The 24,300-nt window shown below is 39.2% G+C and overlaps 1 protein-coding gene across 3 annotated transcripts in view; it reads right to left on the bottom strand.

The window, feature by feature from the left end:
- The window catches only part of LOC101926462 (probable C-mannosyltransferase DPY19L2), a 118,261-nt gene that overhangs the window by 56,487 nt on the left and 37,474 nt on the right, over positions 1-24,300 (bottom strand). For 2 of the 3 annotated variants that reach the window (XM_074036586.1, XM_074036587.1), the window contains exons 7-9: positions 5,781-5,880; positions 2,687-2,764; positions 1,587-1,673 (exon numbers count right to left, since the gene is read on the bottom strand). In XM_074036586.1, the coding sequence (XP_073892687.1) occupies positions 1,587-1,673; positions 2,687-2,764; positions 5,781-5,880 (265 nt within the window). Of the gene's footprint in view, positions 1-1,586; positions 1,674-2,686; positions 2,765-5,780; positions 5,881-8,536; positions 8,629-17,059; positions 17,118-24,300 lie in introns of all 3 variants that reach the window. The other variant, XM_065542142.2, reaches the window with a different exon arrangement.

The raw sequence follows: 24,300 nt of genomic DNA, 5'->3' as shown, positions 1-24,300 counted from the left end.
TTATTGTTTTAGGGCAGCACAAGGGAGTGCTTTGGGACGGGTCACATGGAGGGCTTTTACACTCATTTAGAAAATTATAATTTTGATATAATGGTAGTTTAAGAATGTTGGCCACATAATACATAACACAGTCAGCCCTCCACATCCATGGGTTCCAATTGCTACAGATTCAACCAACGGCAGAAAGAAAATATTTGAAATAATAATAATACAACAGTTTAAAAAGTACAAATGAAAAAACAATACAGTACACAGCTATTTGCATACTATTTATATTGCATTAGATGTCAAGAGTAATCTAGAGATGATTTAAAGTACATAGGAAGATGGGCATAGGTTATATGCAAATAACACACCATTTTACATAAGAAACTTCAACATCTGCAGATTTTAGTATCCACAGGGGTTGGGGATGTCCTTGAATCAATCCCTGCAGACACTGAGGGGAGATTGTACTCATCAGTATTACCCAGCACTAATTCAGCACACAAAACATTGGCTTTATGTAGTTTTTATCTGTATTATATTTCAAAATAAAAAAGTTTTCATTAAAAGAGGTAGATAAGCACACTATTAGGAGTCCTCTACTCTGTAATGGTGAAATAGTTTCACAAAATGTTGGAAAGAAAGAGCATTTTTTCTGGGAGAGAAAAAGGAGGAATTACTATGAGGGAAAAATGATATGAAAAGCAAAAATGTTAAAACATAAGGGAAATACCAAAAGATTAAACCACTGCACCATACATGGAAAAGGGCTATATTTTGGCGTTACTGTAGTTGGTACCATTTCTGATCAATGTGGAGATGGGAGGTACAGGAGAATATTCTAGGCTCTAGCTTATAGATATCAGAAATATGACTACAGTGTAATAGAACTGATTTACTAAACCACCCTTCCAAACACATATCCAGAAAATGTCATTCCATGTAGTTCCTGTGAGCAGACTACACACTTATTCTAATTATCTTGCCATTGATCAAAGTACTTTGGAACTATACTTTCTAAACTGCCTTCAGAAATAATTTAGTTATAGGTGCAAAATAATCGGTCTTATGACTTTATTGTCACACCATCATTTGAGTAAGGTCTGTATTACCCAGCCCAATCACACAAAATATTCACAAAATTTTGGTCATTTCCAAAAATCAGATCCACTCTTGAAAGGCAAAGATGTGCCACCAGTGAAGACATTCTAAAGAATGTGCCGTATCTGTGAAGGAAACTCAGAGGAGTTCCAAAAATGTTTTGGGCAGTGGCAGTGTCACTGCAATGAGTACTTAACCTCTTCAAGTGACTTAGGAGAAAAGAAGTCATTTTTATCATAAAATGGGATATGATTAAAGTAAGTCTTTATTATTTTATGATAATTTTTAAATATTTACTTGGGCTTTGTCTTAAAAAGAAAAACTTCTACTATAATATTTTTCAAGGATAAAACAGATAAAAAGGTTTGCTTGGGAAGAACTGTGTCACGTTGAATGATAATCAGGAAAGGGCCTCTTTATTCTCTTGTACCTGTTTTAGACAGGAAAACATGCTATCTGGTAGGTTAAAAAAACCCCAACTTTATGAACTAAACACTTACCCACGTCATTAATAAAGATGAAGAATAATAAGAAGATAAGTACATTGAATTTCCAAACATCAAAATGAAACTAAGGATAACTGAAACCTGAAAAAAAAGTGAAAAAATACATTTTGCAGTTATTACATATATTGGCATAATGCATATTTTGTAGGTATATAGCCTTTTTTTTTTTTTTTTTTTGAGACAGAGTCTCGCTGTGTCGCCCAGGCTGGAGTGCAGTGGCCAGATCTCAGCTCACTGCAAGCTCCGCCTCCCAGGTTTACGCCATTCTCCTGCCTCAGCCTCCCGAGTAGCTGGGACTACAGGCGCCCGCCACCTCGCCCGGCTAATTTTTTGTATTTTTTAGTAGAGACGGGGTTTCACGGGGTTAGCCAGGATAGTCTCGATCTCCTGACCTCGTGATCCGCCCGTCTCGGCCTCCCAAAGTGCTGGAATTACAGGCATAAAGATGAATATCTCTTGGCCAAATGATAATAGAATTTCAAGTCACTGCTAGATTGTAAGTATTAAAATTCAAGACTATAAACTCTATCTGGCAGAATTTCACTTTTTCTCCATCTGCTACTTGGAACAATGAAAAATAAGTCTATGATTTCTATTGTTTTAACAATAGAGTAATATACCAAGAAAGACTTAGTTATAAATACTAGTTTTACTAATCTTATTTTTGTTAGACTTCAGAACTTCTATTATTTATGAAGCTTTACTAACTTTTTATATTTTTAAGGAAGCTATGTTTGGGACCTAAGCCAAAAACAAAATTGCAAGAATATAAAATTTCAGTTAGAGTGTCATTCAGGCAAAATGCTAAAATCTCATGTCTGAGAAAGAAAAGGCAGTTTTAAAAGTAGTAATAATAATAATAAATAAAACAAATGTTTTAGAGAATAAAACACATCTATAGTCAAGTTGAAAGTATAATCTATTATAATATGACATCTATAATATACATTTCCAGTTTTCCTTCTGGATATCACCAGTATCATATGTATTAAATATTACCAAAGAGGTGGTACCCTATAAAACAGAATCACTTCGATTTTATAAACTCTGAGAACCTATCTTAACATTTGACTTATATATATTAAAAATGTTACCATGTTCACATAAATGATCTTCTGAAATTTGCTTGGTTCAATGTATCCCACAACATACATGGGAAATAATGATGCTATCTGAAATAATACAAAAAAGCAAAAGTGAAAAAAAGTATAGAAAACTAACACTTTACTATTCATAGGCAAAGTAAATATAAGAGGAGGGCTACATTTCTAATAATGGTAAGCAAAGGAATTTGAACCAACCTTCCCACTAAGAACTAGAATGTGTAGGAAAAATATAAATATATAAATAAAAATATTTTTAAAATATGTATAAATGCCACAGATTATTAACAAAGCAAGTGAGGAATTAAAAAGATAGATGGCAATCTATAGCGATGAGCATGATGTTTTGGGCCACTTTTCTCCCAGAGGTATCTGCCAATTTCAACAGAGGCAGATGCCTGCCAGCTGAGAGGCAGCTGGGAGACCAGCAAGCTGAGCAGGCATTTCAGCAGATTCAGCAGTCAGAGTGCACCAAGAAGGGTGCTTTAGTTTGGGGTTTCAAAGGGCCATACTATAATAGTGAACCAGAAATCAAGCAGCCCTCAGAAAGACTGAAATCCATCTATGGATCATCTCAATCTGATTGCATGAAGGTGGTTCAAGATTAATTAGTTCTTTTGACTTGCCTCTCCAATTTTTGATGTATAATGTCCAGCACCAAATCAAAAATAACCCAGCATAGATGAAGATAAGACACTATCACTAACACAACAGAAACAGATTCAGAAAAGATTTATATCAGGGATCAGCACATTTGTTATATAAAATGCCAGATAATAAATATGTTATGCTTTGTTGGTCGCATACAGTCTCTTGTATATTCTTTTTCTATTTTTGTTCTATATCCCTTTAAATATATAAAAACTATTCTTAGCTTGGAGATCACTCAAACACTTGTCTGGTGCAATCAGATATGTCTTTAAACTATGCTTCAAATGTTCAAGGAAATAACTGATAGGATTGAAAATTCCAGGAGAGCACAGAAGTCATAAAAAAAATTGGGCTAGCCATGGTGGCTCACGCCTATAATCCCAGCATTTTGGAAGCCCAGATAGGAGGACTGCTTGAGCCCAGGAGTTCAAGAGCAGCCTGGGCAAGATGGTGCTACCTCATCTCTACAAAAAATTAAAAAATTAGCCAGATGTGGTGGCACAATGAACTAAGTTTAACCTTAACCTATGAAACACACAATTAAGAATAAAATCTTAAAGTACACCCAGAAGATAACATTGAATTATCCCTCTGTAAGCATGAAACGTACAAATACAAACAAAACTATATACATTAGTAAAGAAAAATAAAAGCCTAGTATATATCCAGAGAATGGCTAGAAAATCATTACAGCAATATCAAACTTACCCAAAGAGCTTTTTTTTTTTTTTTTGGAACTGAGTCTCACTCTGTCACCCAGGATGGAGTGCAGTGGCGCGATCTCAGCCCACTGCAACATCTACCTCCCAGGTTCAAGCAATTCTCTGCCTCAGCCTCCCAAGCTGAGATTACAGGAGCCTGCCACCATGCCCGGCTAATTTTTTTGTATTTTTAGTAGAGACGTGGTTTCACCATCTTGGCCAGGATGATCTTGAACTCCTGACCTCACGATCTACCCGCCTCAGCCTCCCAAAGTTCTGGGATTACAGGCATGAGCCATCGTGCCTGGCCCCAAAGAGCTGCTTAGTTTCATCAGTACCACTGGATTAATAAATGTGCTTGCAATGAAGTGCTGCTCATTAAAAATCGATTCTACTCTGTTGGCATTTGCAAATAATGAAAACCATAGAATAATGTCCATGTTATAACCTGAAAGGAGCCAACTATTATGAAGTAAAGCGGAGGGAATACTTTAAACATGCAGCACCAACTAAGCTGGGGTTATAATTTCATTCTTTGTAGGCTATTGGCAGCAAGAGACTCTTGGCAGAATTTCTCACTTCCAATATAGAGTATTATTATTATCATCAGTATTTATTATGCAGGAAGGAGCTCTGATGGAAAATCTTAGTATCATGAAATTTCCTCAAAATTCTCCATTTACTCTCTGCTTCCCCAGTTCAGTTTCTTGGTACTAGTTACGTAGCTGCTTTAGAAACAGGATATGGGCTCAGCTCCCTTAAGCAATGATGAGCTTTATGACTAAAGCTCGCAGAAATGGTGCCAGGTAAAATTCTGCACCACAGACAAAACAGCCAACATTTAGCTGGATTAGAAGCAGAACGTCCTGCTGTGAAGAGTAGGATTGGCCCTTAGAATGCTGTGTAGCTTGGCACCCAGAATGATCACCAGGACAAAAGGAAAATCTATAGGTAGATATATACAGATATTATCTCAAACACCAAAAATAACATTTGTGAATAAAAATAATAGAAAAACTCTTTCACATGTTGAGCCTTAAAACCTGTCAAACTAACTAATACAGTAAAAGAATGTGGAATTATATTATTTCATAAAAATCATACCTTTATGTAAACTTTATTCCCTATTTTGAAAATCTTTTAGGGCATAAATGTAACCATATTTAAAAATTTCTATGGAAACAACCAAGGACATCTTGCATTCAACTTAATTAATATATCCAAAGGAATATAAATCATTCTATTACAAAGATACATGTGTTTGTTGCAGCACTATTGATAATAGCAAAGACATGGAATTAACACAAATGCCCATCAGTAACAGACTGGATAAAGAAAATATGGTACATATACACCATGGAATACTATGCAGCCATAAAAAGGAACGAGATCAGGTCCTTTGCAGGGACATGAATGGAGCTGGAGGCCATTAGCCTCAGCAACAGGAACAGAAAACCAAACACCACATGTTCTCACTTATAAGTGGTTGCGAACAATGAGAATACATGGACACAGGGTGGGGAACAACACATGCTGGGGCCTGTCGGGGGATGGGGTGGGGAGAGCATTAGGAAAAACAGCTAATGCATGCTGGGCTTAATACCTAGGTAATGGGTTGATAGGTGCAAAAACCACCATGGCATACATTTACCTATGTAACAAACCTGTACATCCCACACATGTACTCCAGAACTTAAAATAAAAATAAAAATTAATTTAAAAAATCATCTTACCTGTGTAAAAAGTATAAACTGAGCAAATTGCCAGGGAAGCATAAAAGCCACATTGGAAAGACAGAGTGCAATGAAGGGCCTTCTATCATTGCTCGAGGTCCTTAATAGAGAGAATTGATACCAATAAGTTTCACCCTAAAAACAGGCTGTCATTAAAAAGAAAGACTAATTGCAAAATGATAAAATCTAAATTATTCCATTACCTTTACTATAATACAACAAAATATAGTTAACTTTTTAAAGCATACTAAAAAGAACTTGAAATACTTCATGCCTTGCATGAAGCAATCAAAATTAGAGTTTTAAAAATAACATCGTAATTTCCCACTAAATATTTTAAATACAAAAGCTCATCTTCCTCTACATACGCATGACATTAGAAATTTAATACTCCAGCAAGGAGGTCAGAAAATAGGACATGGCACTGCCCCTGCACACCTCAACATGCTTCTCCTGTATGTGCAGCAACAACTTTATATACCACCACTTTTATGTTTCAAAATACATTGAAGAGAAATGTTAAGTGCTGACAAAGTAATAAGTTAACAACTATGGGAAAAATTTGAGGAAAAGGAATCTTAAAAAATTAAAAAATCATTCTAGAATTCAGTTGAAGTGTGTGGAAGTTTAAATTGTCCATTCTCCATTACTGATATGTATTGGGAACCAGTATCTTTTACCACAGAGAATTACAATAACTTTTAGACATGAAAAAAGAAACACAAATGTTTTATATAAATAATAAAACTGTAACTGTTCCTTTTATAAATGCTATGTTGGATTTTGATGAATCTTTGTACAATCGTATATAAATTTTCAAAAACAAAATTCTAAATGTTCATATTGTTTACTGTTATCATAAAATACTCATTATGTACTTTGTAATCTTAAATTTTTCAAACAAAAATTACTTTTGACTAAGATACAGAGTATATAGCACATGCCCTCAATGATACAACCCTAAATATTCTAATTAAGACATTTTATTCCATGAAACCCCTGACTGACCAGACTGATATTACTTCAAAAAAATAAAAATAACCCACCTTCCTAGAAAATAAACTGGGAGTGAATAGCAAAGGGTGATGAAGAATGGGCAGCTTCCATCACCTAATCTTTGAGAGAAGGCAAAGTGTACAGCAAAGATACAGAAATCTGAATGAGGAGGAGGTTCCTAAATCCAAATTCAACCCCAGAATATACTCGTCAGGTTGGTAAGAAATCAGAAGTTAGCCTGCTCCATTCTCAAGGTTTGTGCCACCCCAGTACACTACTATTTACCACTCTTCAATTAGCTTTATATGAGTGCCACAAATATTTGCATGGATGTGTGCACCAGTGGTACTTTTAAATACATATAACTGGCTGGGCACAGTGGCTCACGCCTGTAATCCCAGCACTTTGGGAGGCCGAAGCGGGCGGATCACTTGAGGTCAGGAGTTTGAGACCAGCCTGGCCAACATGGTAAAACCCTGCCTCTACTAAAAATACAAAAATTAGCTGGGGGTGGTGGTGTGCACCTGTAATCCCAGCTACTTGGGAGGCTAAGGCAGGAGAATCGCTTGAACCCGGGAAGCAGAGGTTGCAGTGAGCCGATTGTGCCACTGCACTCCAACCTGGGTGACAGAGCAAGACTTCATCTCTAAATAAATAAATAAAAATTTATGTATGTGTGGATGATTCATAAATTTACTGTTTTAAAAAACAAGGAAGACAAACAAATGAGTTTTATATACGGCAGAATCTGCCAGGGACTAGTAGGTGAAGAATGGGGTCCTCTGGGAGTTTGGAGGAGATAGTGATCATTATTTCATTCAGTGAGAGTTCTCATTAGTATTCTATCAAACTTATTTCTCTGATAAGGCTATTTATACTACTACCACTTACGGGGTTTTTTTGTTCATTTCTCAGACCTCTTAAATATCTAAAATGCTTATAAATGTAATCCCTACAAAAAAAAGTGTATCCAAAAAAAAAAAAAACTTTGAAATGAAACTGGTTGTCCTGTTGGAAACATTGGTTGTTCAGAAATGCTTCATAAATAAGAGAATATGTGTACTCCTTATGCATCTAACTCCGCATTTCCCAAATTCGTTTGCACACAGAACACTTTTTTCATGACACATTCATCAAAATCACAGGTTAGAAAACAATGTCAGAGTACCTAAACTCTGAAAATGTAATTGTTTCTCAAAAACTTTTGAATCTTGGCAAACTATATACAAACACATACCTTTTGGTTTTTTAAAACATAATGTAGTTATTTAAAACCTGTAGCCTACTCTTAAATGGGAGAGCAATTTTTACATGGCAATTTTGAATTATTTTCTTAAATCTATACTCAATACTTTTAAAATAACTAAAAAATGGTCTAAATTTAGTAATTACAACTTCATAGATTGAAGTATATATCTATAATATATATATATTTACATTTTTTTAGAGGGGGTCTCGCTCTGTTGCCCAGGCTGGAGTGCAGTGGCACAATCTCAGCTCACGGCAACCTCTGCCTCCTGGTTCAAGCAATTCTCCTGCCTCAGCCTCCCAAGTAGCTGGGATTACAAATGCACACCACTATGCCTGGCTAATTTTTGTATTTTAGTAGAGATGAGGTTTCACCATGTTGGCCAGGCTGGTCTCGAACTCCTGACCTCAAGTGATCCGCCCACCTTGGCCTCCCAAAGTGCTGAATTGAAGTATATTTTTAAAAACTTAAATTATAATTTATTTGCCTTTGTTTTATGAATCAAAGTTACCTGAGAATCAAAGTTAAAATATACATCTGAAGTACAAGGAATGGATAGGAAAAACTTTCACGGAGAGGTGGTGTCCACATCACACGGGTGGCCTGAAATCAACAAAATGCCCACTTTACATCATGTTTACTACAACAAACATATTTAAAAACCAGGGGTGAGTGTGTTTTAGTAATTTTAATACTAGGCTCACTATATCCCATTTCTGAGTGTCTGGCATAGCTTCTCAGTTTTTGAAGCTCTCTTAACACATGAGGCCATTAAGTAGAGAGCAATTAACTACCATGTCCAGAAACCAGCAACAAATATATCAGACTGAGCAAAAGGAAACCCAAGGGACAAATAAGATTGTATGTATAAGAGTTGTGAGAATTCTGTGACTGACCAACTAGATCCACAGTCCAGTCCTGCAGGTATGATCCTGGCATATGATCCTGGCATCCTAGGCTTTGGGTTATATGTATGCCAAGACAAATACCTAAACAAATGTCACCTAGGTAATTCGCAAGCACCAAGAGAGTTTCTACATAACAAGTTTGAATGAATATAAATACACACTTCGAATAGCTAAGATTGCCTCAGAATTTGTAAAATGTAACTTAAAAAAGGGTAAGTATATATTTTAAAAACAACTAGAAGTATTTGGGAACCATAAATGTGATGCATGTAATGAAATATTAAATGTTCATACAAACTTTAAAATGACTTCTAAGACATATGGGTCAGAGTATTAGAAAAATTTTCCATCAAAAATTCTGAAATTCTACAAAGAATGTGAGCTCTTATTACTTTCCAAGAGTGTTAAAAGTTATTGCTCCTCTTCCAAGATCCCAAAATTGTAAATGTTGTAAGAGGAATTATGATACATATAAGAAAGTCAACTTATACCAAGTTTCCTGGCACACTCAAAGAAAAAGCTTTGTCATTATATCAGCACATTGTTGAATGACAATGCATTTGTTTGCTTAAAATTAATATATATAAGGATTTTATGTATAATTTTTATGATTCCTTTATCTAACTGATTTTTAAAAATTAACCCAACAGCAATGGATAAAAGTACTTCTACCCTGGCCGGGCATGGTGGCTCATGCCTGTAATCTCCAGTACTCTGGGAGGCCAAGGTGGCTGGATCACGAGGTCAGGAGTTCAAGACCAGCCTAGCTAACATGGTGAAACCCCATCTCTACTAAAAATACAAAAATTTAGTTGAGCATGGTGGCACATGCCTGTAATCCCAGCTACTCAGGAGGCTGAGGCAGGAGAATTGCTTGAACCCAGGAGGCAGAGGTTGCAGTGAGCTGAGATCACGCCACTGCACTGCACTCCAGGCTGGGAAACAGAGCAAGACTCCATCTTGAAAAAAAAAATGTACTTCTACCCTATGTAACCTGTGTCATAACATAAAATATTTTGCTCCCAAGAGCTAATAGTCAGAATCTCTCTGTTTTTCATTGCCATATCCTCAGCATCTAACAGAGCATGGACGTGGTATGTACTCAATATTTTGTTGAATGAATCCATCATATTTGAAATAAGCTTCTATGAGCTCTTTTTTAGGTAGACTATGTTTCATTGGGCTGAATTAGTAAGTTAATGTCTATTTTGAATTCAGCATTTTGCATTACTGAACAGACACCATGACGTAACAGAAAGAAGTGAGGGAGCAGGTGGCAGCGTCTTAACCATGTCCTTGCTGTCAGGCAAGTTTCAGTTAGACAAGATGAATAAGTTCTAGAGATCTGCTGTACAACATTGTGTTAGTACTGTAGTGTACACTGAAAAATCTGGAATGAGGTTCCAAGATGGCCAAATAGGAACAGCTCCAGGCTACAGCTCCCAGAGTGAGCGACTCAGGAGATGGGTGATTTCTGCATTTCTAACTGAGGTACTGGGTTCATCTCACTGGGGCATGTTGGACAGTGGGTGCAGGACTGTGGGTGCAGCCCACCAAGCGAGAGCTGAAGCAGGGCAGGCATCGCCTCACCCGGGAAGTGCAAGGGGTAAGGGAATTCCCGTTCCTAGCCAAGGGAAACTGTGACACACACCACCTGGAAAATTGGGTTACTCCCACCCTAATACTGTGCTTTTCCAAGGGTCTTAGCAAATGGCACACCAGGAGATTACATCCCGCACCTGGCATAGAGGGTCCCACGAACATAGGGCCTCCCTCATTGCTGGCACAGCAGTCTGAGATCTAACTGCAAGGCAGCAGCAAGGCTTGGGGAGGGGCGCCCGCCATTCCTGAGATTTGAATAGGTAAACAAAGCAGCCTGGAAGCTCGAACTGGGTGGAGCCCACCACAGCTCAAGGAGGCCTGCTGGCCTCTGTAGACTCCACCTCTGGGGACAGGGCATAGCCAAACAAAAGGCAGCAGAAACCTCAGTACATTTAAATGTCCCTGTCTGACAGCTTTGAAGAGACTAGTGGTTCTCCCAGCACAGAGTTGGAGATCTGAGAACGGACAGACTGCCTCCTCAAGTGGGTCCCTGACCCCCGAGTAGCCTAACTAGGAAGTACCCCCAAGGAGGGGCAGACTGACACCTCACACGGCTGGGTATCCCTCTGAGATGAAGCTTCCAGAGAAATGATCAGGCAGCAACATTTACTGTTCAGCATTATTCACTCTGCTGCAGCCTCTGCTGCTAATACCCAGGCAAACAGGGTCTGGAGTGGACCTCCAGCAAACTCCAATAGACTTGCAGCTGGGGGTCCTGACTGTTAGAAGGAAAACTAACAAAAAGAAAGGACATCGACACTAAAACCCCATCTGTACGTCACCATTATCAAAGACCAAAGGTAGATAAAACCACAAAGATGGGGAACAGAGTACAAAAGCTGACAATTCTAAAAATCAGAGCGCCTCACCCCCTCCAAAGAAATGCAGCTCTTCACTAGCAACAGAACATAGCTGGATGGAGAATGACTTTGACAAGAGAAGAAGGCTTCACATGATCAAACTTCTCCGAGCTAAAGGAGGAAGTTTGAACCCATCACAAAGAAGCTAAAAACATTGAAAAAAGGTTAGACAAATGGCTAACTAGAATAACCAATGTAGAGAAATCCTTAAATGACTTGATAGAGCTGAAAACCATGGCATGAGAACTACATGATGCATACACAAGCCTCAGTAACCGATTCAATCAACTGGAAGAAAGGGTATCTGTGACTGAAGATCAAATGAATGAAATGAAGTGAGAAGACAAGTTTAGAGAAAAAAGAGTAAAAGATATGTACAAAGCCTGCAAGAAATATGGGACGATATGAAAAGACCAAATCTACGTCTAATTGGTATACCTGAAAGTGACCGGGAGAATGGAATCATGTTGGAAAACACTCTTCAGGATATTATACAGGAGAAATTCCCCAACCTAGCAAGGCAGGCCAACATTCAAATTCAGGAAATACAGAGAGCATCACAAAGATACTCCTCAAGAAGAGCAACTCCAAGACACATAATTGTGAGATTCACCAAAGTTGAAATGAAGGAAAAAAAGTTAAGGGCAGCCAGAAAGAAAGGTCGGGTTACCCACAAAGGGAAGCACATCAGACGAACAGTGGATCTCTTGGCAGAAACTCAACAAGCCAGAAGAGAGTGGGGCCAATATTCGACATTCTTAAAGAAAAGAATTTTCAACCCAGAATTTCATATCCAGCCAAACTAAGCTTCATAAGTGAAGGAGAAATAAAATCCTTTACAGACAAGCAAATGCTGAGAGGTTTTATCCCCACCAGGCCTGCCTTACAAGAGCTCCTGAAGGAAGCACTAAACATGGAAAGGAACAACCAGTACCAACCACTGCAAAAACATGCCAAAATGTAAAGACCATCGATGCTAGGAAGAAACTGCATCAACTAATGAGCAAAATAACCATCTAACATCATAATGACAGGATCAACTTAGCACATAACAATATTAAGCTTAAATGTAAATGGACTAAATGCTCCAATTAAAAGACACAGACTGGAAAGTTGGATAAAGAGTCAAAGCACACCCATCAGTGTGCTGTATTCAGGAGACCCATCTCACGTGCAGAGATATGCATAGGCTCAAAATAAAGTGATGGAGGAAGATCTACCAAGCAAGCGGAAAACAAACAAACAAAAAAGCAGGGGTTGCAATCCTAGTCTCTGATAAAACAGACTTTAAACCAACAAAGGTCAAAAGAGACAAAGAAGGCCATTACATAATGGTAAAGGGATCAATTCAACAAGAAGAGCTAACTATCCTAAATATATATGCACCCAATACAGGAGCACCCAGATTCAAAAAGCAAGCACTTAGAGACTTGCATAGAGACTTAGACTCCCACATAGTAATAATGGGCAACTTTAACACCACACTGTCAACACCAGACAGATCAACAAGATAGAAAGTTAACAAGGATATCCAGGAATTCAACTCAGCTCCGCACCAAGCAGACCTAATTGACATCTACAGAACTCTCCACCCCATATCAACAGGATGTATATTCTTCTCAGCACCACATTGCACTTATTCCAAAATTGACCACATTGTTGGAAGTAAAGCACTCCTCAGCAAATGTGAAAGAACAGAAATTATAACAAACAGTCTCTCAGACCACAGTGCAATCAAACTAGAACTCAGGATTAAGAAACTCACTCAAAACTGCTCAACTACATGGAAACTGAACAACCTGCGCCTGAATGACTACTGGGTACATAATGAAATGAAGGCAGAAATAAAGATGTTCTTTGATACCAATGAGAACAAAGACACAACATACCATAATATCTGGGACACATTTAAAGCAGTGTGTAGAGGGAAATTTATAGCACTAAATGCCCACAAGAGAAAGCAGGAAATATCTAAAATTGACACCCTAACATCACAATTAAAAGAACCAGAGAAACAAGAGCAAACACATTTAAAAGCTAGCAGAAGGCAAGAAATAACTAAGATCAGAGCAGAACTGAAGGAGAAAGAGACACAAAAAAACCCTTGAAACAATCAATGAATCCAGGAGCTGTTATTTGAAAAGATCAACAACATTGATAGACTGCTAGCAAGAAAAATAAAGAAGAAAAGAGAGAAGAATCAAATAGAAGTAATGAAAAATGATAAAGGGGATATCACTACCGACCCCACAAAAATACAAACTAACATCAGATAATTCTATAAATACCTCTATGCAATAAAACTAGAAAACCTAGAAGAAATGGATAAATTCCTGGACACATACATCCTCCCAAGACTAAACCAGGAAGAAGTTGAATCCCTGAATAGACCAATAACAGGCTCTGAAATTGAAGCAATAATTAATAGCCTACCAACGAAAAAAAGTCCAGGACCAGACAGATTCACAGCCAAATTCTACCAGAGGTACAAGGAGGAGCTGATACCATTCTTTCTGAAACTATTCCAATCAATAGAAAAAGAGGGAATCCTCCCAAACACATTTTATGAGGCCAGCATCATCCTGATACCAAAGCCTGGCAGAGACACAACAAAAAAAAGAGAATTTTAGACCAATATCCCTGATGAACGTTGATGCAAAAATCCTTAATAAAATATTGACAAACCGAATCCAGTAGCACATGAAAAAGCTTATCCACCATGATCAACTGGGCTTCACCCCTGGAATGCAAGGCAAGTTCAACATATGCAAATCAATAAATGTAATCCAGCATATAAACAGAACCAAAGACAAACACCACATGATTATATCAATAGATGCAGAAAAGGTCTTTGACAAAATTCAACAGCCCTTCATGCTAAAAGCTCTCAATAAATTTGGTACTGATGGAACGTATTTCAACATAATAAGAGCTATTTATGACAAACTCACAGCCAATATCATACAGAATGGGCAAACCTGGAAGCATTCCTTTTGAAAACGGGCACAAGACAGGGATTCCCTCTCTCATGACTCCTATTCAACGTAGTGTTGGAAGTTCTGGCCAGGGCAATCAGGCAAGAGAAAGAAATAAGGGGTATTCAGTTAAGAAAAGAGGAAGTCAAATTTTCCCTGTTTGCAGATGACATGATTGTATATTTAGAAAACTCCATCGTCTCAGCCCAAAATCTCCTTAAGCTGATAACTTCAGCAAAATCTCAGGATACAAAATCAATGTGCAAAAATCACAAGCATTCCTATACACCAATAACAGACAGATAGAGAGCCAAATCATGAGTGAACTCCAATTCACAATTGCTTCAAATAAAATAAAATACCTAGGAATTCAACTTACAAGGGATGTGAAGGACCTCTTCAAGGCGAACTACAAACCACTGCTCAATGAAATAAGAGGACACAAACAAACGGAACATTCCATGCTTATGGATAGGAAGAATCAATATTGTGGAAATGGCCATACTGCCCAAGGTAATTTATTGATTCAATGCCATCCCCATCAAGCTACCAATGACTTTCTTCACAGAATGGGAAAAAATCTACTTTAAGGTTCATATGGAACCAAAAAAGAGCCCGCATTGCCAAGACAATCCTAAGCCAAAAGAACAAAGCTGGAGGCATCACACTACCTGACTTTATACTACAAGGCTACAGTAACCAAAACAGCATGGTACTGGTACCAAAACAGAGATACAGACCAATGGAAAAGAACAGAGCCCTCAGACATAATACCACACATCTACAACCATCTGATGTTGACAAACCTGACAAAAACAAGAAATGGGGAAAGGATTTCCTATTTAATAAATAGTGCTGGGAAAACTGGCTAGCCATATGTAGAAAGCTGAAATTGGATCCCCTCCTTACATCTTACACAAAAATTAATTCAACATGGATTAGAGACTTAAATGTTAAACCTAAAACCATAAAAACCCTAGAAGAAAACCTAGGCAATACCATTTAGGACATAGGCATGGGCAAGGACTTCATGACTAAAACACCAAAAACAATGGCAACAAAAGCCAAAATTCACAAATGGAATCTAATTAAACTAAAGAGCTTCTGCACAGCAAAAGAAACTACCATCAGAGTGAATAGTCAACCTACGGAATGGGAGAAAAATTTTACAATCTACCTATCTGACAAAGGGCTAATATTCAGAATCTACAAAGAACTTAAACAAATTTACAAGAAAAAACCAAACAACCCCATCAAAAAGTGGGCAAGGGATATGAACAGATACTTCTCAAAAGAAGACATTTATGCAGCCAACAGACACATGAAAAAATGCTCATCATCACTGGCCATCAGAGCAATGCAAATCAAAAACCACAATGAGGTAACATCTCACACCAGTTAGAATGGCGATCATTAAAAAGTCAGGAAACAACAGGTGCTGGGGAGGATGTAGCAAAATAGGAACACTTTTACACTGTTGGTGGGACTGTAGACTAGTTCAACCATTGTGGAAGACAGTGTGGCAATTCCTCAAGGATCCAGAATTAGAAATACCATTTGACCCAGCCATGCCATTACTGGGTATATACCCAAAGGAATATAAATCATGCTGCTATAAAGACACATGCACACATGTTTATTGCGGCACTAATCACAATAGCAAAGACTTGGAACCAACCCAAATGTCCATCACTGACAGACTGGATTAAGAAAATGTGGCACATACACCATGGAATACTATGCAGCCATAAAAAAAGATGAGTTTATGTCCTTTGTAAGGATATGGAAGGAGCTGGAAACCATCATTCTCAGCAAACTATTGCAAGAACAGAAAACCAAACACCGCATGTTCTCACTCATAGGTGGAAATTGAACAGTGAGAACACTTGGACACAGGAAGGGGAACATCACACACTGGGGCCTCTCATGGGGTGGGGGAGGGAGAAGGGGTAGCATTAGGAGATATACATAATGTAAACGACGAGTTAATGGGTACAGCAGACCAACATGGCACATGTATACATATGTAACAAACCTGCACTTTGTGCGCATGTACCCTAGAACTTAAAAGTATTAAAAAAAAACAATAATCAGAAAAAAATATGTTAAGAGGGCAGATCTCATGTTACTTATTCTAACCATAATAAAAAAGTTGAATATATATGTTATATGTATAATATATATGTTTTCATAAAATACAACTAATTTTATAATTTATAAAATATAAATTAATATATATGTGAGGTTTTAGAGGCAGACAGACATAGAATGGGAAATCCAGCTTCATCATGTAGTAAATGGGGCATGTGGATAAGTAACTTTGTGTAAATTTAAATTTCATACCTTGTATGGTGAGGCTACCACCACCCACAAATAAAGTTTAGTGGGAATAAGTCAGATAATATGCACGATATGATTCAACTCAAGAAGTACAGTATTTCCTTTTCTCTGCAGAATATATGTATATGTATATATTTACTAAAAACAAGGCAAGAGATTTCATGTTTGAAATTTTACCTATTTAAACATTTCAATCAACATGATTTAAAAATCAACTTATAACACATGGGTCTTTAAAATATTGTGAAGTCATAAGTAGTAATCAATTATATATTGTTTTGATGAGTATATTTCCTTGTTCCTCTACAGCCTCTTCTATTTCTTAAAAATTGCTTTCTAGAAAACAAACCTCTCCATGGTTGAAAAAGAAGCACAGTACTGTAATAACACCTCCTAGTTGAGTCCCACTGCAAAAAAAAAATAATAATAATAGAGTATACAATCAAAATTCATGTAAAATATAGTGAGTTTTTCACAAAATTACCTCAGAATTTAAAATCATAGTTTTCTATATGTAAGACATAATAGTACTAAACCATACCCATGTGGTTGTTTAAATTCTGAATGTACAATTCTAAAAAGTATACCTATAAATTAATCTCAATTTTATAATTTATTATAGCTAAAATACTTTCTAAATAAAATACACAAGGTGTGAACATAAATTTTTCTTTTTTTTGAAACTGAGTCTTGCTCTGTTGCCCAGGCTGGAGTGCAGTGGCGAAACCTCGGCTCACAGCAACCTCCGTCTCCTGGGTTCCAATGATTCTCCTACCTCAGGCTCCCAAGTAGCTGGGATTACAGGTGTGTGCCACCACGCCCAGCTAATTTTTTTACTTTTAGTAGAGATGGGGTTTCACCATGTTGGCCAAGCTAGTCTCGAACACCTGACCTCGTGATCCACCCACCTTGGCCTCCCAAAGTGCTGGGATTACAGGTGTGAGCCACTGCGCCCGGCCACATAAAGTCATTTTTAAGAAACAAGCTAGCACTTTAGAGTCTAGATCATATCGTTTGAATACTCTGAATAAAAGCAAATTTTTATCTTTTGAAATTGGATTTAAGGGACTGAGATATGAAGACAAGAGTCTAACAGTTTCATGTAGCATTAACTTAGAACTGTCTAAACTACTACAAATGTTCTTTACTTGAATCCCAGAGAAGCAATAATGCAGAATACAAAAATCAGATGAAAGATAAAAATCATTTCTTTTGTTGTTCTTGTTTTGTTTTTTTGCTGTTTTTTGTTTTTGTTCTTCTGAGACAGTCTCGCTCTGTCACCCAGGCTGGAGTGCAGTGGCGCGATCTTGGCTCACTGCATCCTCTGCCTCCCCAGTTCAAGCCTATTCTTCTGCCTCAGCCTCCTGAGTAGCTGGGATTACAGGCACATGCCAGCACATCTGGATGATTTTGGTATTTTTAGTAGAGATGGGGTTTCACCATGTTGGCCTGGCTGGTCTCAAATTCCTGACTTCAAGCGATCTGGCTGTCTTGGCCTCCCAAAGTGTTGGGATTATAGGCGTGAGCCACCGTGCCTGTCCAAAAACCATTTCTTATTCATGATCACAAATTGCCTTTTTGTGATCATGTCTGTGTATGAGAATGCAGATGCTCAATCCCACATCTGTGTAGTGTTTCTAGGCTTCCATTTATCTTCCCTCCACACACCACTTCCCTAGTCTAGCACATTCTAAGCACCATGAGGAAAAGGACAGGTTCTTTATCTGTCTTGTTCATTACTGGATCCCCAGCTTCTCACTCGGAAGATTAATAAATATTGGTTGAATTAATGAAGAAAGAAAGAAAGAAAACAACAGAGGAAAGCTAGTGGGAAATGATTTACCATTTAATAAAGCTTCACACAGAAAATCCAAAGGATGAACTTCACAGAGGAAGAAATTGAAAGAAAGAAGGTGTGAGCAGCAAAGACCAATTGTACATGGAGGAATTGGGGACATGTGGATAAATCAAAGTAAGATTTGACAACAGAAATAATAATCACGCAGCTGTGAGGGGTAACAGGAGTACTAAATGATAGTAATAACATGTAAGATAGGAGAGGATGGAGAGAGGTTCCAAGATGGCCAAATAGGAACAGCTCCAGTCTACAGCTACCAGCGTGAGCAACACAGAAGATGGGTGATTTCTGCATTTCCAACTGAAGTACTGGGTTCATCTCAATGGGGCTTGTCCAACAGTGGGTGCAGCCCACAGAGCAGGGTGGGGCATCATCTCACCCAGGAAGCACAAGGGGTTGGGGAATTCCCTTTACTAGCCAAGAGATGTGTGACAGACGGTTCCTGGAAAATACAGACACTTCCACCCTAATACTGTGCTTTTCCAATGGCCTTAGCAAATGACATACCAGGAGATTATATCTTGCGCCTGGCTGAGAGGGTCCTGTGCCCATGGAGCCTCGCTCACTGCTAGCAGAGCAGTATGAGATCGAACTGCAAGGCGGCAGTGAGGCTGGGGGAGGGGCGTCTGCTATTGCTGAGGATCGAGTAGGTAAACAAAATGGCTAGGAAGCTCGAACTGGGTGGAGCCCACTGCAGCTCAAGAAGGCCTGCCTGCCTCTGTAGACTCCCCTTCTGGAGGCAGGGCATAGCTGAACAAAAGGTAGCAGAAACTTCTGTAGACTTAAACGTACCTGTCTGACAGCTTTGAAGAGAGTAGTGGTTCTCCCAGCATGGAGTCTGAGATCTGAGAATGGACAACTGCCTCCTCAAGTGGGCCCCTGACCCCTGAGTAGACTAACTGGGAGACACCTCCCAGTAGGGGCCAACTGACACTTCATACAGTCGGGTGCCCCTCTGAGATGAAGCTTCCAGAGGAACGATCAGGCAGCAACATTTGCTGTTCAGCGATATTTGCTGTTCTGCAGCCTCCGCTGGTGATACTCAGGAAAACAGGGTCTGGAGTGGACCTCCAGCAAACTCCAACAGACCTGCAACTGAGGGTCCTGACTGTTAGAAGGAAAACTAACAAAAAGAAAGGACACCCACACCAAAACCCCATATATACGTCACCATCATCAAGACCAAAGGTAGATAAAACCACAAAGATGGGGAGAAACCAGAGCAGAAAGGCCAAAAATTCTAAAAATCAGAGCACCTCTTCTCTTCCAAAGGAATGCAGATCCTTGCCAGCAATAGAACAAAGCTGGATGGAGAATAACTTTGATGAGTTGAGAGAAGAAGGCTTCACACGATCAAACTTCTCCAAGCTAAAGGAAGAAGTTCGAACCCATCACAAAGAAGCTAAAAACATTGAACATTGAAAAAAGATTAGATGAATGGCTAACTAGAATAAACAGCATAGAGAAGACCTTAAATGACCTGATGGAGCTGAAAACCATGGCATGAGAACTACGTGACGCATACACAAGCTTCAATAACTGATTCGATCAACTGGAAGAAAGGGTATCAGTGACTGAAGATCACATGAATGATGTGAAGCAAGAAGTTTAGAGAAAAAAGAGTAAAAAGAAATAAACAAAGCCTCCAAGAAATATGGGACTATGTGAAAAGACCAATCTATGTCTGATTGGTGTACCTGTAAGTGACCAGGAGAATGGAACCATGTTGGAAAACACTCTTCAGGATATTATACAGGAGAAATTCCCCAACCTAGCAAGGCAGGCCAACATTCAAATTCAGGAAATACAGAGAGCGCCACAAAGATACTCCTCGAGAAGAGCAACTCCAAGACACATAATTGTGAGATTCACCAAAGTTGAAATGAAGGAAAAAAGTTAAGGGCAGCCAGAGAGAAAGGTCGGGTTACCCACAAAGGGAAGCACATCAGACGAACAGTGGATCTCTCAGCAGAAACTCTACAGCCAGAAGAGAGTGGGGCAAATATTCGACATTCTTAAAGAAAAGAATTTTCAACCCAGAATTTCATATCCAGCCAAACTAAGCTTCATAAGTGAAGGAGAAATAAAGTCCTTTACAGACAAACAAATGCTGAAGAGAGTTTGTCCCCACCAGGCCTGCCTTACAAGAGCTCTTGGGGGCGGAGCAAGATGGCCGAATAGGAACAGCTCCAGTCTCCAACTCACAGCGCGAACGACACAGAAGACCGGTGATTTCTGCATTTTCAACTGAGGTACTGGGTTCATCTCACTGGGGAGTGCCGGACGATCGGTGCTGGTCAGCTGCTGCAGCCCGACCAGCGAGAGCTGAAGCAGGGCGAGGCATTGCCTCACCTGGGAAGCGCAAGGGGGAAGGGAATCCCTTTTCCTAGCCAGGGGAACTGAGACACACAACACCTGGAAAATCGGGTAACTCCCACCCCAATACTGCGCTTTAAGCAAACAGGCACACCAGGAGATCATATCCCACACCTGGCCGGGAGGGTCCCACGCCCACGGAGCCTCCCTCATTGCTAGCACAGCAGTCTGTGATCTACCGGCAAGGCAGCAGCGAGGCTGGGGGAGGGGCGCCCGCCATTGCTGAGGCTTAAGTAGGTAAACAAAGCTGCTGGGAAGCTCGAACTGGGTGGAGCTCACAGCAGCTCAAGGAAACCTGCCTGTCTCTGTAGACTCCACCTCTGGGGACAGGGCACAGTAAACAATAACAAACACAGCAGAAGCCTCTGCAGACGCAAACGACTCTGTCTGACAGCTTTGAAGAGAGCAGTGGATCTCCCAACACGGAGGTTGAGATCTGAGAAGGGACAGACTCCCTGCTCAAGTGGGTCCCTGACCCCTGAGTAGCCTAACTGGAAGACATCCCCCACTAGGGGCAGTCTGACACCCCACACCTCACAGGGTGGAGTACACCCCTGAGAGGAAGCTTCCAAAGCAAGAATCAGACAGGTACACTCGCTGTTCAGAAATATTCTATCTTCTGCAGCCTCTGCTGCTGATACCCAGGCAAACAGGGTCTGGAGTGGACCTCAAGCAATCTCCAACAGACCTACAGCTGAGGGTCCTGACTGTTAGAAGGAAAACTATCAAACAGGAAGGACACCTACACCAAAACCCCATCAGTACATCACCATCATCAAAGACCAGAGGCAGATAAAACCACAAAGATGGGGAAAAAGCAGGGCAGAAAAGCTGGAAATTCAAAAAATAAGAGCGCATCTCCCCCGGCAAAGGAGCGCAGCTCATCGCCAGCAACGGATCAAAGCTGGACGGAGAATGACTTTGACGAGATGAGAGAAGAAGGCTTCAGTCCATCAAATTTCTCAGAGCTAAAGGAGGAATTACGTACCCAGCGTAAAGAAACAAAAATCTTGAAAAAAAAGTGGAAGAATTGATGGCTAGAGTAATTAATGCAGAGAAGGTCATAAACGAAATGAAAAAGATGAAAACCATGACACGAGAAATACGTGACAAATGCACAAGCTTCAGTAACCGACTCGATCAACTGGAAGAAAGAGTATCAGCGATTGAGGATCAAATGAATGAAATGAAGCGAGAAGAGAAACCAAAAGAAAAAAGAAGAAAAGAAATGAACAAAGCCTGCAAGAAGTATGGGATTATGTAAAAAGACCAAATCTACGTCTGATTGGGGTGCCTGAAAGTGAGGGGGAAAATGGAACCAAGTTGGAAAACACTCTTCAGGATATCATCCAGGAGAACTTCCCCAACCTAGTAGGGCAGGCCAACATTCAAATCCAGGAAATACAGAGAACGCCACAAAGATACTCCTCGAGAAGAGCAAGACACATAATTGCCAGATTCACCAAAGTTGAAATGAAGGAAAAAATCTTAAGGGCAGCCAGAAAGAAAGGTCGGGTTACCCACAAAGGGAAGCCCATCAGACTAATAGCAGATCTCTCGGCAGAAACTCTCCAAGCCAGAAGAGAGTGGGGGCCAATATTCAACACTCTTAAAGAAAAGAATTTTAAACCCAGAATTTCATATCCAGCCAAACTAAGTTTCATAAGTGAAGGAGAAATAAAATCCTTTATAGATAAGCAAATGCTTAGAGATTTTGTCACCACTAGGCCTGCCTTACAAGAGACCCTGAAGGAAGCACTAAACATGGAAAGGAACAACCGGTACCAGCCATTGCAAAAACATGTCAAAAGGTAAAGACCATCGAGGCTAGGAAGAAACTGCATCAACTAACGAGCAAAATAACCAGTTAATATCATAATGGCAGGATCAAGTTCACACATAACAATCTTAACCTTAAATGTAAATGGACTAAATGCTCCAATTAAAAGACACAGACTGGCAAACTGGATAAAGAGTCAAGACCCATCAGTCTGCTGTATTCAGGAGACCCATCTCACACGCAGAGACATACATAGGCTCAAAATAAAGGGATGGAGGAAGATTTACCAAGCAAATGGAGAACAAAAAAAAGCGGGGGTTGCAATACTAGTCTCTGATAAAACAGACTTTAAACCATCAAAGATCAAAAGAGACAAAGAAGGCCATTACATAATGGTAAAGGGATCAATTCAACAGGAAGAGCTAACTATCCTAAATATATATGCACCCAATACAGGAGCACCCAGATTCATAAAGCAAGTCCTTAGAGACTTACAAAGAGACTTAGACTCCCAAACATTAATAATGGGAGACTTCAACACTCCACTGTCAACATTAGACAGGTCAACGACACAGAAAGTTAACAAGGATATCCAGGAATTGAACTCATCTCTGCAGCAAGCAGACCTAATAGACATCTATAGAACTCTCCACCCCAAATCAACAGAATATATATTCTTCTCAGCACCACATCGTACTTACTCCAAAATTGACCACGTAATTGGAAGTAAAGCACTCCTCAGCAAATGTACAAGAACAGAAATTATAACAAACTGTCTCTCAGACCACAGTGCAATCAAACTAGAACTCAGGACTAAGAAACTCAATCAAAACCGCTCAACTACATGGAAACTGAACAACCTGCGCCTGAATGACTACTGGGTACATAATGAAATGAAGGCAGAAATAAAGATGTTCTTTGAAATCAATGAGAACAAAGATACAACATACCAGAATCTCTGGGACACATTTAAAGCAGTGTGTAGAGGGAAATTTATAGCACTAAATGCCCACAAGAGAAAGCAGGAAATATCTAAAATTGACACTCTAACATCGCAATTAAAAGAACTAGAGAAGCAAGAGCAAACACATTCGAAAGCTAGCAGAAGGCAAGAAATAACTAAGATCAGAGCAGAACTGAAGGAGATAGAGACACAAAAAACCCTCCAAAAAATCAATGAATCCAGGAGTTGGTTTTTTGAAAAGATCAACAAAATTGACAGACTGCTAGCAAGACTAATAAAGAAGAAAAGAGAGAAGAATCAAATCAACGCAATAAAAAATGATAAAGGGGATATCACCACCAACCCCACAGAAATACAAACTACCATCAGAGAATACTATAAACACCTCTACGCAAATAAACTGGAAAATCTAGAAGAAATGGATAATTTCCTGGACACTTACACTCTTCCAAGACTAAACCAGGAAGAAGTTGAATCCCTGAATAGACCAATAGCAGGCTCTGAAATTGAGGCAATAATTAATAGCCTACCAACCAAAAAAAGTCCAGGACCAGACAGATTCACAGCTGAATTCTACCAGAGGTACAAGGAGGAGTTGGTACTATTCCTTCT

This window comes from Macaca fascicularis, chromosome 3 (assembly GCF_037993035.2).
Source record: "Macaca fascicularis isolate 582-1 chromosome 3, T2T-MFA8v1.1".
Lineage (NCBI taxonomy): Eukaryota > Metazoa > Chordata > Mammalia > Primates > Cercopithecidae > Macaca > Macaca fascicularis.
The sequence above is the reverse complement of the archived record's forward strand: the minus strand, read 5'-3'. Positions and strand labels throughout refer to the sequence as shown.